The sequence below is a fragment of the Ascaphus truei genome, chromosome 4 (genome assembly GCF_040206685.1).
Source record: "Ascaphus truei isolate aAscTru1 chromosome 4, aAscTru1.hap1, whole genome shotgun sequence".
Taxonomy (NCBI): domain Eukaryota; kingdom Metazoa; phylum Chordata; class Amphibia; order Anura; family Ascaphidae; genus Ascaphus; species Ascaphus truei.
This window is the reverse complement of record NC_134486.1, coordinates 239,577,488-239,592,138: the sequence shown is the minus strand read 5'-3', so window position 1 is coordinate 239,592,138 and position 14,651 is coordinate 239,577,488. Positions and strand designations below refer to the sequence as shown.

The following is a 14,651-nucleotide window of genomic DNA, read 5'->3' as shown; positions in this document are numbered from 1 at the left end:
GTGAAGGGGTGTTGTGTATGTATACGGGGTGCTGTAATATGCAGATTAAATATATGTCTTGAATTAGAAGCTCTCTTGCTTTGGTTATCTTTCCGTCTACAGACAGTTGTTGGTTCCTATTAGTCAGGTCAGTTAGTACCACATTGCTGCACTGCATGTTGCTACAGCAGAATAAAATGGTATGAGTTACCACTGCCTGCCTTTTAATTAAGCACACGCTGCCCTAAATACCCAAGATAAATGTTCAGTATCCTGCTTTACTATTTCTGTTTTGATCTGGAGTACTAACGTTTTGCATTTGTCTTTGTTGAAAGTTGATTTTTCATTTCTCGTGGTCTCTGTGATTTTGTTTTACCTGTGAATATTAAGCATTTATAAATTCTTCTACTGTATTTGCCTCTCTCTGCAGCAGATTGTAGGAATAACTAATTCATCTTACATGACTGGAATATATAGTTGCTTACCCTTTTATACAGGTGTAATGACCACAATCTAGGATTGAGGACCACTGTGTTTGTGTAAAAAGGATCTCTGTCTTTCCCCTTCCTTAGATTCTTGTAATAATAGAGAGTCGACGTCTCGTAGGAATAATGTGCCTCTTTGGTCTGTCCAGCAACATTCATTATAATACACTGCAGCAGGTTCATAAACCAAGCTGCTGCCTTATAGGAAGCTTTTTAGCTATTAATGTGAAGTGTGTAGAGGTCAATTTCTATGAAGGATAAAAAAAATGAATGATAAATTACGAGTCTCATAAGAGCTTGATAATACTGCTGAATAAGCACTTATGACAGCTTCAGTGGTTTTACAGCATTGAGTAGAGAAAAGAAGAAAAACAATTCACATTGTTATTTCACATGTTCTAATTAACCCTTTACTGCTAGTGGGCCAGGTACAACTTGCACAGCAATGTATGTGTTTCTGCCCGTTTCGGCACCAAAGTGACAATGGGAAACTCATGTTTTGTAGATAAAATCCTAGTGTGAAATAGTATTTAATATACCATCTATTTGCCCAGTATAGTCTCGTCCATTTCAAATGACGACCTTAATGCATTTGTATTTACTTCTACAGTATTTGTATGTCTCCTGTACTGTACCAGGTGAAGAATGAACTCTTATAACCAGGGATTCTCTTCTCCCACTATTTGTTGTTAAACCCCAGTGTTTTCCTCAGGGTTTTTTTTATCTGTATTTTACATTGATGGAACGGTTAGACGAAAGTGCCCAGAGGACATGATCAGTACAATATAATTATATTGTAATAACAGTTCTGTTTGTATGTGTTCTCCTTATGTTATCCTATTAGGCAACACTTGTTTTTTCTCTGCATCCGTTGAGTAGCTACAACACGTACAAACATTTTTCCTCCTCTCGTTGGCAGGTGAAAGTCATGGTGCGCATTTGCTCCACACTTGTGGGAGAGTCTTCCGATTCCAGCTCCTTTTTAAAGGCTGACCCCCGTAAGAAGCAGATTACTCTGTACGACCCGTTGTCCTGTGGAACTCAGAATGCATTCCAGAAGAGGGGCAGCCAGATACCACCCAAGATGTTCGCTTTTGATGCGGTCTTTCCACAAGATGCCTCACAGGTTGGTAAAGTGTATATTGTGGATGTCCTCAAAACTGTGAAGTTGTAGCTTGCCCCTTATTTGTGTCCCACCAATCTCTAACAGCACAGAAGTCCAGTTTAAAAATAATTCACTTGACATGGCATATTTTCCTCTTGTAGAAATTCAATAAGCATCAAGTGTTAAGAAAAGGGCTGGCAGAGGGAGAGAGGAGCAATAAGCATGTTGCCCTACTATTCCAAAAACAGCTTGGCAAATCAAACATTTTAGGCAAAATATATATTATTCCCAAGCATTTTGAGTTGGGACAGCAATGGCATTAAACGAATCTATTAAAATACACATATCGCTAATACTAATTGTTTCCAGCTGGTACTATAGATCCAGTCACTGTTCACTAGTCATGTTCAATTATCCCGTTTATAATAATTTCTCTATGTTTTGGTCTTCCAGTTTGTCAGTTGATCCATCTGGACTCCTCCCTTTCCTTTCTGTGCTTTGCACGTTTTACAAGATGATATTAAATAATAATAATTATAATTAAAAATAATAATATTCAATTTAGAAATAATCCCCATGATTTATCACAGCTGAATTTGCTTTTTCACTGTCTTGGGTCATTATCCTTATTTTTTGTGTGTCAATATCTGTCCCTTACTACCTACAGTATTGTTTTATACACAGCATAAAACAGTTAGGCTGAGAGACTGCCTGAATTACAAAGAGAGAACTGAATACTCCTATTGCACCAAATCACACTACTCTATGTATACTGTAAGTCTGTTTAAGTCCAAGGGACAGCCAACCATACATGTTTTTAGTGCAAAACTGAATTACATTTATTGAGGACAGTGTGAATAATTTCCATTCAGATTTGCACTAAAACTATCCTTTAAATTTTCTTAGGCTGCCTGAAATGTCAAGAGAATACTGTAAGTGACTTCAGTATGTTCAGTAGCAAGACATTACTAATTCAACACTGGTATTTACTCACTGTGAAATAAAAACGCTGGCTGCCTGCAATGCATTAAATCACAGCTCATTAATTTGCAATTCTGCTTTATTTTAGCCTTGCCTTTAAACATTAAAAAGCCGTCCCTAACTTTTATGTGCCCCATAAATTTTGGCTCTTAATATACAAAGCCACACCGGGTCTTGATGGCATTTGTTGAAGCTATTGCTGGCTAGTAATAGAGCTGATTATATCCGTGCAAGAATTCATGAATTGTAATGAGGCAATTTCGGCACTCAATGAGCAAAATGTATCATTTATGTGCTTTTTGTGTTGATTTTATCATGAGCGTACAATGCAGGGGGAAAAAAGCAAACGTTGCAGGATTTATTTTTCAGCATACGTGAATATGGGTAGTGAACCCAACACTCACACTGCTCCGATTTCTTGCCTAAATTATTACTCTCGAAGTGAAAATCCCCTATTACTCTCGATGTGAAAATCCCCTTGACAGCTGAAGAAGACGGTAACACATTGCACTGCAATATGATTAAACACCCCTGCAATTTGATTAAACAACCCTCGAGTGCAGAAAGTGTCTAACACAGTCTGGAAAACTAACAGGCATTTACATATTGACGAGGGCTGTCCAGTTCTATTACAAAGATTGGATGTTCAACTCTTTATATTTGGGAGATTTTTATGGTGGTAGCTAATCACTCTCCACAATGGAATGTCTTTCTACGGACATTGGTAATTCAGATTATTTTGGGTGTTAATGGTTCCCTTCAACCACAGATTAACACAAGGTGTGGCCCAAATGCCTTTATGATGTCATAAATCAAACACTGGATATTAGAGCGCCATTTTATTTTGCCACAATTGTTAAATATTTGCCATGTCACCTCTTACGAACATAAACAATTGAAAACCCAAGCAGGCCAAGAGCTGATACTGTATGTGGTCGGTGCATGGTTGTATTTGTAGAGAAGTTCAAAGAAACTGAGTTCTGGCACCTTTTTAGGGGGGTCACCAACAAGAAAATCCACAAAGTGATTAAAAATCATTGCAATGATGCAGGATACAAACTAGCAATACCGTAAATACATTATTTTTATTGTGTGCAATATTTCCTTATTTAGAACTGGTTTATTTATTGTAGTTAAAATATAAAGTAATTTGTCTGTGGTTACGGTTCCAGCACATTTTTGCCCTGAAAAAACACCACTGGGTCTGTATATGTAGGCATAATTGGTGCATTTTTATGGAAAACATTTGCACTAGATATATCAAATTTAAAAAATCCCTATTGCTTTCAATGTGATTTTTTTCTTTGACATCTTGTGAAGCATTTTTCCCCATACTGGCACCAATTTTGGGGCCAAGAAAACATTGATGCATAACCCACTGTGTGTCTGCACTTTAGGTTATATTAGGTTTTACCTCTGTTATCAAAGCATTGATCGTGCATTGAATGAGTTTACAACCAATTACGTCACAGAAAATTATACCACTGAACTGTCAACAGTGATCAATTTCTAAGATTGGTTCTGTATTGCTGCATTTTCTATTTCAACCCAAATCATCCAAAAGTAATTTGAGATGTGCTTATCGTGTTAATATATTTATATTTTTGTGAGTTTATGAACTCATTCATTGTGGCTGCATTAAAACATATAACAAAATATGATATTGATCAATTGTGCTATTTTGTTGAGTAGTTGACATCTTTGAAAGCAGTGGCAGAATAGGTGTAGCGTGGGCCCCGGTGCCACAAGTTTTCTGGGTTCCCCTCTCCTTTCGGTCCACTACATGTAACATGCCCACTCGGGCCCCTTCCACACTCCCTCAGGCCCCCTCCAGTGCGTTTCAGCCGTGCTATAGAATTTGGGGTGCAGGGTTTCCCAGCTCAGCGGTGATTGAAAGTCACCAAGCAGTGACAAGTCATGCCCCAGAATTCTTAGCGGTAGTGCTGGTGCTGCACCGTGATGACCACATTTTTTAAAAGGCTGTAACATTGGGGCCTGAGCATTATGACCTTTAAGGCCCTGCACCTCTTTTCCTTTTATTGGCTACAAGGCTATAGCTCTGGCCCTGGTAAACAGCTTGAATGTATGACAGATACATTTAAATATACCTCAAGGTCCAAATAATATATTTCCCGGCATGTTGAACAGAACTAGCACAGAATTCCGTTTACAACATTAGGTCACATTACAGATGCATTCATAGAATATCCTTTTCCAGGCATACGAGACAGTTTACGTTACCAAAACCTTAGATTGCATTTCGGTTTGGGGACCATTCAAGCGTTAGAATATTTAGTTGATTTGTGTCCGAAATCATGTTCAATTATAAGAGTGTAAGACAGCCTGCTTACATTAGATTCCTATCTTGCGGCACTCAAAGTATATAGTGTATTAACATGACTAGAATAGTCAGGGAATATCATTATTCCCATAGGTAGGGTAATTAATTAATCTCCTCAATATGACACTATAGAATAGGTATTAGGCAATAAACAAAAATAATAAAATGTAATGAATAATTTGTAACAGCGACGAGAGTGAAAAATACATATACACAGTGATATTAAAATCGTTTGGGTTTTAGGACGCCACGACGGTGGCGTCATCGGAGGCGGCTCAGCACCCGGAAGCATCCTGTGCTTGATTTCAACATATACGGTCGTATAGCGTTTCTACGTGTGCATACAGCTTTACTTTATTTTTGCCATTGTGGATGTGCATTTTTGCTGTACCTTGTGTGAACAGGGGGTACCCGTTGAATGCTTTACTATACTCATATAGCGATTTATGTACACCATTGCTTTAGCTATATGTAATGGAGTCATATTTTGTTTAAGTAAGGATTTATCTTAATCCAATCACGGGCACCTACACATGCATTCATTGACTGCTAAATGATACCATCTTTCTGCTGGATCACTGATCAGCACCCCGTGACAAATCAAAGACTGACTGTATGATGTGGGTGTTTTGTGTACTAACATCATGATCATGCAACAACTACTATGTTGACTAATAGATATCTAAGTTAGATGCACACTCACTACACCTATCTTTTTGTGAACATACTGTACAACTGACTCCATGAACACTGACATACAAGTCCGACCGGGTTAATTTGAGGGGCTGCTATACCAGTCTACAATGTCTTAAAGTACCATCGCTTGCAAAGAGCATTGGGACTATCTATGCCTCTTTTTCATTTAGCTCCTCTCCATAACAAAGAGCACTATTAGACAATACTAGTATTTTTAAACCAACTCTATTACATGTGACTATATACAGTCTACTAGTAATTGATGATATACAGTCTCATTAGTGTTGTGACTCCTGTATTAAACTGTATCCTATATCTTATTAGGCCAATTTGGATGCTATATGATTATCATAGATCCTACCTACTTAGCTACTTAATATATTGAGCCGTCCGCTCTGGGGATGTTAATATCACTGTATATATGTATTTTTCACGCTCGTCGCTGTTACAAATTATTCATTAAAATTGTATTGTTTTTGTTTATTGCCTAGTCTCATATTGAGGGGATTAATTAATGACGTTACCTATGGGAATAATTATATTCCCTAACTATTCTAGTCATGTTATCCACTATATATTTTGAGTGCCACAAGATAGGGATTTAGTGTAAGCAGGTTGTCTTACACTTTTGTTGTTTCTATCATTGTTGTATCCCGGGGCACCCTAGTTATTATTTCCACTCTGGATTTAGGTTGAGCGGTTGGTTATCCAAAAGTTTATAAATTACAAGAGTTACTTATGATCTGATGCCATTTAACTAGTGGCTACGTTTTTTGCAAATGAAAAAAAACTGACCGAAACTAATTGCAAGCCTGAAATAGATTTGCACTACAGTATATGGTTTTTTTTTAACCTTACTGCTCTACAGACATTGCTTATGTGACCAGGACTGTTCCAAAGTGGCAAAGCTGGCATAGTGCGGCAAGAAAAATAATGCATTTTGATATCAGCATATTCAATCTTTGATAGTTCAGCTAAAAGATGATTGCTCACACGGGAATATTTGTGTTGATTGCTCACACGGGAATATTTGTTTTAGCCCATTCCTTAGAGCCTGAATAAACCGGAAGAGCTTCTTTTTAAACAACATATTGCAGCACTCTAACAGTAAAGGGGTTTTAGGAGTTCGTTGAGAACTTTCTGCTCTGGAACCTTTCCATCCTCCTTCAAACATGCAACAGTCATACCATTACTCAAAAACAGCAAGCTTGACCCTACCTGTCTTTCTAACTATCGGCCTGTCTCCCTCCTGCCTTTTGCCTCTAAACTCCTTGAACGTCTTGTATTCGCTCGCTTGCTCCATTTTCTCAACACCTATTCTCTCCTAGACCCTCTACAATCTGGCTTCCGTACTGCTCACTCCACGGAAACAGCCCTCACTAAAATAACTGACGACCTCCATGCTGCCAAAGACAGAGGTCATTACACTCTGCTCATATTACTCGACCTCTCTGCAGCATTTGACACCGTGGACCACCCTCTTCTCCTTCACATTCTCCATACTCTTGGCATTCGGAACAAAGCTCTATCCTGGATCTCATCCTACCTCTCCCATCGTACTTTCAGTGTCTCTTCTGCTAAAACCTCCTCCTCCTCTATTGATCTCTCTGTGGGGGTACCCCAGGGCTCTGTCCTGGGACCTCTTCTCTTTTCTCTGTATACACTCTCTCTAGGTGACCTAATAACATCTTTTGGGTTTAATTATCACCTCTATGCTGACGACACACAAATATATTTCTCAACACCCGACCTTACACCTACTGTACAAACCAAAGTTTCTGAATGTCTCTCTGCTATATCATCCTGGATGGCCCTCCGCCGCCTTAAACTCAACATGGCTAAAACAGAGCTCCTCATACTTCCTCCCAAACCTGGCCCTACTACCTCCTTCCACATTACTGTTGGAACTACGATCATTCACCCAGTAGCCCAAGCACGCTGCCTTGGGGTCACACTCGACTCCTCTCTCACATTTGCCCCTCACATTCAAAACATTTCTAAAACCTGTCGCTTTTTCCTCCGCAATATAACAAAGATACGCCCTTTCCTCTGTTGCTCGACTGCTAAAACTCTGACTCAGGCCCTCATTCTCTACCGTCTTGATTACTGTAACCTCCTGCTGTCCGGCCTTCCTGCCTCTCACCTGTCTCCCCTACAATCTATCCTTAACGCTGCTGCCAGAATCACTCTACTCTTTCCTAGATCTGTCTCAGCATCTCCCCTCATGAAATCCCTCTCCTGGCTTCCGATCAAATCCCGCATCTCACACTCCATTCTTCTCCTCACTTTTAAAGCTTTACACTCTTCTGCCCCTCCTTACATCTCAGCCCTAATTTCTCGTTATGCACCATCCAGACTCTTGCGTTCTTCTCAAGGATGTCTTCTTTCTACCCCCTTTGTATCTAAAGCCCTCTCCCGCCTTAAACCTTTTTCATTGACTGCCCCTCACCTCTGGAATGCCCTTCCCCTCAGTACCCGACTAGCACCCTCTCTATCCACCTTTAAGACCCACCTTAAGACACACTTGCTTAAAGAAGCATATGAATAGGACTGTGGCTATTCTGAACACATGGCACATAAAGCTTGGCCCCCTGCAGACGCACTTACCAGAACTCCCTCCTACTGTCTCTGTACGTTCTCCCTACCTACCAATTAGACTGTAAGCTCCTCGGAGCAGGGACTCCTCTTCCTTAATGTCTAAAGCACTTATTCCCATGATCTGTTATTTATATTATCTGTTATTTATTGGATTACCACATGTATTACTGCTGTGAAGCGCTATGTACATTAATGGCGCTATATAAATAAAGACATACAATACAATACAATACAAACTATTTGTCTGAAAATAAAACCAACCTCTCTGGAAAATACAAATGTCATCTCCATGCTGTACTCATGTTTCCTTCTTCACCTTCCCTCCATGCAACAGGCAGAGGTGTGCGCTGGGACAGTGGCGGAAGTCATCCAGTCCGTGGTGAATGGAGCAGACGGCTGCGTCTTCTGCTTTGGCCATTCTACGCTTGGTTAGTAGAGTCTCAATTAGTCTCAGTCCATTATGGGAGAATGAAAAATCAAAATACTATTGAAATCCATAATTAAAGATAAGCTACGTGTTTACTAAAAACAACCATCAGAGTCTCACTCTTGATGAGTGAAGACCAGAACGTTTGCGTTTTTTCATATCTTTGTTCTTCCCCTTATTATATAACGTGTAGTACCATCAAATGAAACAAAAGGTTGCGTTTAACAAGAAATAAATAGAAGAGAAGCGGTGCAGGTAGCGATGACTAAGAATGACGATGGTTACTGATTCATTTCTCAACTATCATATTATAACGAACTTGCTGCAGGGTTCGGTGATACTTATTACCGCTGTACAGTTACAGCCTCCCAAACCAACTTGTAATGATGAGCACGTGTCCTGGGGATGTGTGGAACTGTGCGTTTCTTCTGTTTGTGTTCTGGAACCAAAGGGAGTACGCTGGGTAATATATGGTCAGACAGCTTAACTAGTTTCCTTTTACAAGCACCACAAGTTCTTATCTTTTCTTCACTTTATTGAAAAGCAGCAGATAACAAAGTCACTTGTAGATGGTGTAGAGAGAGAGAGTTTCTGCAGTAATAGTGCTTGATAGTAGGGACAAAAAAGAAAAAACGATACTTCTTACTGAGAGCTGAGAGGCATAGAAGTGCTTGCTAGCCTGCTGAGGTGAAAAGGAAGCAAAATGGAGGGTGCCTCACAGGAACAGAGCCTGGGCTAAGGAAACTGTGAATACAGGCAGGGGGTAAGGAACAGTCCACTATGCCAGGGGAATAACATGGGTTGTCATAGCAACCACAACCAGGGCTTGGAGATAGAGAAAGAAACTAATAATGTATCCTTTTTCACCTGCACTGGGAATAATAACTGCAGGGAAAGTACAACTGCATAAAGGGCCAGCAGGCAGAGCTGCGAAAAAAGGAAAAAACGAACAGAACTATGATTCTTGTTCCATGACAGTTTGGTTATAAACGATGCAGGGGTCTTAAGTGTCTGGGGGGGGGGCAGCAGTGGGCAGCATCTGTACATATCGTAGAACTCCTACAGTGTTTGATGCGTTGTCATTTTCTACCTGATAAATGGTTTAGAAAGCTGAACATGTGTGATAATTACAAGCTCTCCTTGATATTGCAGCATGTTCATTATTATTGCAGCTTTAACAAACGTTCCTCTGAAATTAGACATCTTAGATATAGACCTGCAGTATACCATGTCATACCTTTATCCCATTATGTGTTCCACCAAAAATTATCGGATACACACATGCAACACTATATCTATCGATATAGATATATATATATATACATTTATATAGATTTATATATATATATATATATATATATATATATATATATATATATATATAAGTACTGTACGTTGGGATTTTCTCCTCAATATGTTTTCTCCTCAATGCCGACTCCCTGTAGGAAAGTCATACACTATGATCGGCAAAGATGACTCCATGCAGAATCTTGGCATCATCCCATGTGCTATTTCATGGCTCTTTAAGTTGATTAATGAACGGAAGGAAAAGACAGGGGCTCGCTTCTCGGTCAGAGTGTCAGCGGTTGAGGTGTGGGGGAAGGAAGAAAATCTGAGAGACTTGCTGTCAGAAGTGGCTACAGGCAGTCTGCAGGACGGCCAGTCCCCCGGGGTTTATCTGTGTGAGGACCCGATATGCGGCATGCAGGTAATGGGAACCTTTCCAATTGATCTGTCTTTCAGACCTTCAAAATCATGTGCTGAATTGGCAGAACATCCTGAAAATGTCTCAGCTTTTAACTTCTCAGTATTGTACTTCCATTTAGACATGACTCACATACTCTAAGTTATGTAAAACCTTTGTTACTGTAATTGTATAAAGAGTTAGAATATGAGTATACTCCCATAGGCAAATTGCATTATACACTTTGTGTTTACAAATGTCTCAAAGCTATTGGTTGACATTTTCAGAAGAACGCATGCAGTTAACCCCTCAGATTCTAGAGGTGGCTACAGTGCATTACTCTGGTAGCACAGGCATTAAGTTTTTCTTTTCCCAGGTTCAAGATTTCTCATTTGTGAGTCCCTTAAAGATGCAATATCCTACATGTGTTCTTTTTTTATTTTATTTTTTACGTACATCAGTTCTGTATTATGAGAAAATACCTGTAGCATTTAAAAAAAAAAAACATTTTTAAAAGCATTTTTAATGTATTCTAATGTAACAAGCATTTTTGTTTCTATAGCAACCATTTAACAAAGTCACATCCCCTTCCTCTTCTGAGACAGGCTCTGACACACCCCTCTTGCCCTCTCTCTGTCAGTGCACCAATTGTATCTAGTGACTGCCTGGTCACATAATGTTCCCCACAGAACTTTGCATCTTGTGTCTTCTTCTGCTGCACTGACGGTGATTTAGTGAAAACCCGAGCCGAATCTTTGCCGATCGATCACAGGAGAACGGATCGATCGGCAACTTAGCTAATCACTTGTCAGTGTGTAGATTGTATTGATGCACATATTGAATGGAAAAAAATAGTTTTTTAAAAAACAACAGCTTCAGCTGCTGATTTAAAGTGATAATAATGCTTACTGTTTAAATTGAAGCGTTTCTTAGAGTAGAACGATTAGTCTTAATATATAAATCTGAAGTGTGTGGGGTTGTAGATGTGGCCAATCAGATTGCTCCGTATCCCTGCACGCCTCTCATTGGCCTGTGTGGCTCTATGGCTCTGACGTCACCCAACTGCCACACACACGCACAAGCACCCGGCCACTGTCCTCTTCACCCAGCTCATCTTCCCACCCTAACCCCCCCCGCTCACCTCCCCGCCGGCTCCCCCCATCACCCGCACCACCAAGCTCCGCCGCTCCCTTCTGTCCCGCTCACCCCCTGCGGCCTCCTTCACACGGCCGCTTCTCGGTGAGGGTCGGCCAGTATGGAGCAGCTCGGGCCCGCCTCTGGTTCCTCTGCCCGGCTCTGCTCCCGCTGCATGGCCGCTGTTCCCACTCTCGGCGGCGGTGGAGGAGGGTACAGCGCCCGAGAAAGGCGCCGCACGGGACTGCGGGGGGGTGGGGGCCTGCACCCGAGAAAGCCGCCGCTGAGCGCTGCACGGGACTGAGACCTCTGTGTGTGTGTGCCACTGTTTGTTTGTGTGTGTGTGTGTGTCTTTGTCTCTCACTGTTTCTGTGTGTGACACTGTGTGCGTGTGCGTGTGTCTCACTGTTTGTGTGTGTGACAGTGTGTGTGTCTGACACTGTGTGTGTGTGTGTGACACTGTGTCCCCCCCGTCCTGTACACTGCCCCCCCCTCCTGTCCACTGTAATGTCCACTGTCCCCACCCCCTCCTGTCCACTGTCCCCACCCCCCCTCCTGTCCACTGTCCCCACCCCCTCCTGTCCACTGTCCCCACCCCCCTCCTGTCCACTGTCCCCACCCCCCCCCCTACTGTCCACTGTCCCCCCCCCCCCCTACTGTCCACTGTCCCCCCCCCCCTCCTGTCCACTGTCCCCCCCCCCCCTCCTGTCCACTGTCCCTCCCTCTGGGGGGGGTGGGGAACGGAGAAAGAGGGGGAGCACAGAAATAGGGGGAGAGGAGGGAGCGGGAAATTTAACTCACGGGCAACGCCGGGTATATCAGCTAGTATGATATCTAAATAATATAAAATGTTTTCAAGAAATTAAATATTGTAATATAGTAACATCATTTAGTAATACAGCAATAGTACTTATAGAATTTGTTAACATCTAATTAAAGCAGCTATACTACTTCCCCCTTTTTCTTCTTCTTTTTTTTATATGTAAAGCATGTGACTGTGTAATTCTACATTCTTACCTGAACTGGCAATCGTTTGGTGCTCCTGTTATAAATCTGTCACAATCCGGATTGTGTGCCTCACATAATGGCCGCCTTTCAGTTTCAATCAATCCTTTAGTCAGTGTAACTCAGCAGCTACAACGTATCCTAATACTACTAAGGTAACATGATCTAGTGTTAGGCCCGGGCCATAGAGGGGTGGGGAGAGCGGAGGCGCGCTAACGCTGAGGCTCGCCTGCTTCAGTCAGCGCGATTCCACGGACTTGCAGGCGAGCCAGCGTGCGCGGGGGGAGCCAGGGGGAGGTGGTTGGAGGCGGGGCAGTGACGTCGCTGGGCCAATCGCCCGCGACGCACTGACGTCAATGTCACGGCGCCGACGTCACGGCGCCGACGTCACGGCGCCGTGACGTTGACGCTGCTGTGCAGTGATTGGAGGTTTTCAGCCGACAGCGCGCTGAAAAACAGCTTGGCGCTCGGCTGAAACCTCCAACACCTCAGCCCGCCTGCGGACGCTCGCGTGAGCCCCCTCTCAAGGCATCCTCATTGAGGATGCAGGGGCTCAGCGCGGAGCGTCCGCACGCCTCAGCACGGCTGGTCCATCTATGGACGCAGCCTTACAGTTTACAGCTCTAACTGCTGGGAACATTAGCAAGAAATTATCACAAACAGGAAAGTGTTGCAAAGATCTTGCACTGCTTGTGAGATGGGCTTAAAACTGCTACAGAAATCAAAGGATGCTTTTAAACTCATTAAAAATGTAATGAAGAGTTGAATAAAAAAATAAAAAAACAGTGACTTATCTAATACTACAGAACTGATATATATATATATTTTTTAAAACCATAAGATTTCACATGTTTAGCTGCTTTAAGTGCAAATACTGTACCTGATTTCTCCGAAAATTGTCTGAATCTGCTTCCTCTTAGTGCACCAAAGTATCTATACTACTACAGTGGCGTATTTAATTTCCAGTTATTCAACACTACAGATTAGATTACTTCTGCTTTCTTATTATATGCTATAATGTACACGAGAGAAATCATTTTTGAACATACAGGACTGTAAGTACAATGTTCTTTTATGAATATTTGAGGGGAATATTATGACGATCTCTTAATCTTTCTTTGGTATGCACTGGGGTAAGAGCATTGTTACTTAGGAACAAAGATTTGCAGTTGAAGCGAATTTTCAGCCATATGTCAGTGCCGCTAATAAATAGAAAGAGTTGTCAGGTACGTCTGTGACTATGAATTGCCAATTGCGATTCATTGAGGAATTAAAATAGGAATTTGGACTACTGTATATGCCACAGGGAAGGGATTAACTATCACACAACTCTCCTTGCACTGTCCAACTATTGGCCTCAGTAGTGAGCCCACCCTCCCAGGAGCACCATGCCATAGTGCGGCTGACTCTTCCTCACACACTATCTCCTCTGTCTGCAGCTGCAGAACCAAAGTGAGTTGCGGGCTCCCACTGCAGAGAAAGCCGCTTTCTTCTTGGATGCAGCTATTGCCTCCCGCAGGAGCGGCCAGCGGGACTGCGATGAGGAGGACCACAGAAACTCCCACATGCTATTTACTTTGCACATCTATCAGTACCGCATGGAGAAAAGCGGGAAAGGAGGGAGTGAGTATGACTTCTTATCACCTCTTACATCCTTGACCATTTTGCTGCCAGAGAGCAGTAAAAGGGTTACGGCAGCAATCGTCTCCCTCTCTCCCTCTGTCTCTCTCCCTGTCTCTCTCGCAATTTCGAAAAAACACAAAACAAATCTAGTGCTTTTTTTGTACCAATAGTTTTGCGTCAAGGACGTACATGACACTTTGCTACTCTGTGGGACACTGGAGGTTTAAGTTGACTGTTACCATCTTCTTGCTTGCAATGTCACGATGGGGTAACCAGATCTTGGAACACATTTGCATTCCACTGCAATATCATGACCTACCCAGTAGGGAAAGAATGGGAGATGGTGCTTCCAAAAACCTCCCAAGCTTAGCTTAGGTAAAGAAAAATATAAAGAAAGAAAAATGAAAAATTGAGCAAAGGCAGCTTTAAAGAGCAGTACAAGTGACAGTATGTATTTAAAAAAAAATTGGTTTGAATCGGGGGGTCTTCGGAGCTAAACCTCATTAATTTCAGCTCAGGGGACCCCCTGCTTCCCGCGATACTTACCTCCGCAGGGGGTGCCGGTATCTCTGTGCAGTTTAAAGCTCCCACGT

At 42.0% G+C, this 14,651-nt stretch overlaps 1 protein-coding gene across 2 annotated transcripts in view; it reads left to right on the top strand.

The window, feature by feature from the left end:
• KIF26B (kinesin family member 26B) overlaps nucleotides 1-14,651 on the top strand; it is a 408,717-nt gene that overhangs the window by 345,307 nt on the left and 48,759 nt on the right. For both annotated transcript variants that reach the window (XM_075597078.1, XM_075597079.1), the window contains 4 exons: nucleotides 1,384-1,590; nucleotides 8,520-8,613; nucleotides 10,058-10,320; nucleotides 13,875-14,058. In XM_075597078.1, coding sequence (XP_075453193.1) covers nucleotides 1,384-1,590; nucleotides 8,520-8,613; nucleotides 10,058-10,320; nucleotides 13,875-14,058 — 748 coding nt within the window. The remainder of the gene's footprint in view (nucleotides 1-1,383; nucleotides 1,591-8,519; nucleotides 8,614-10,057; nucleotides 10,321-13,874; nucleotides 14,059-14,651) is intronic.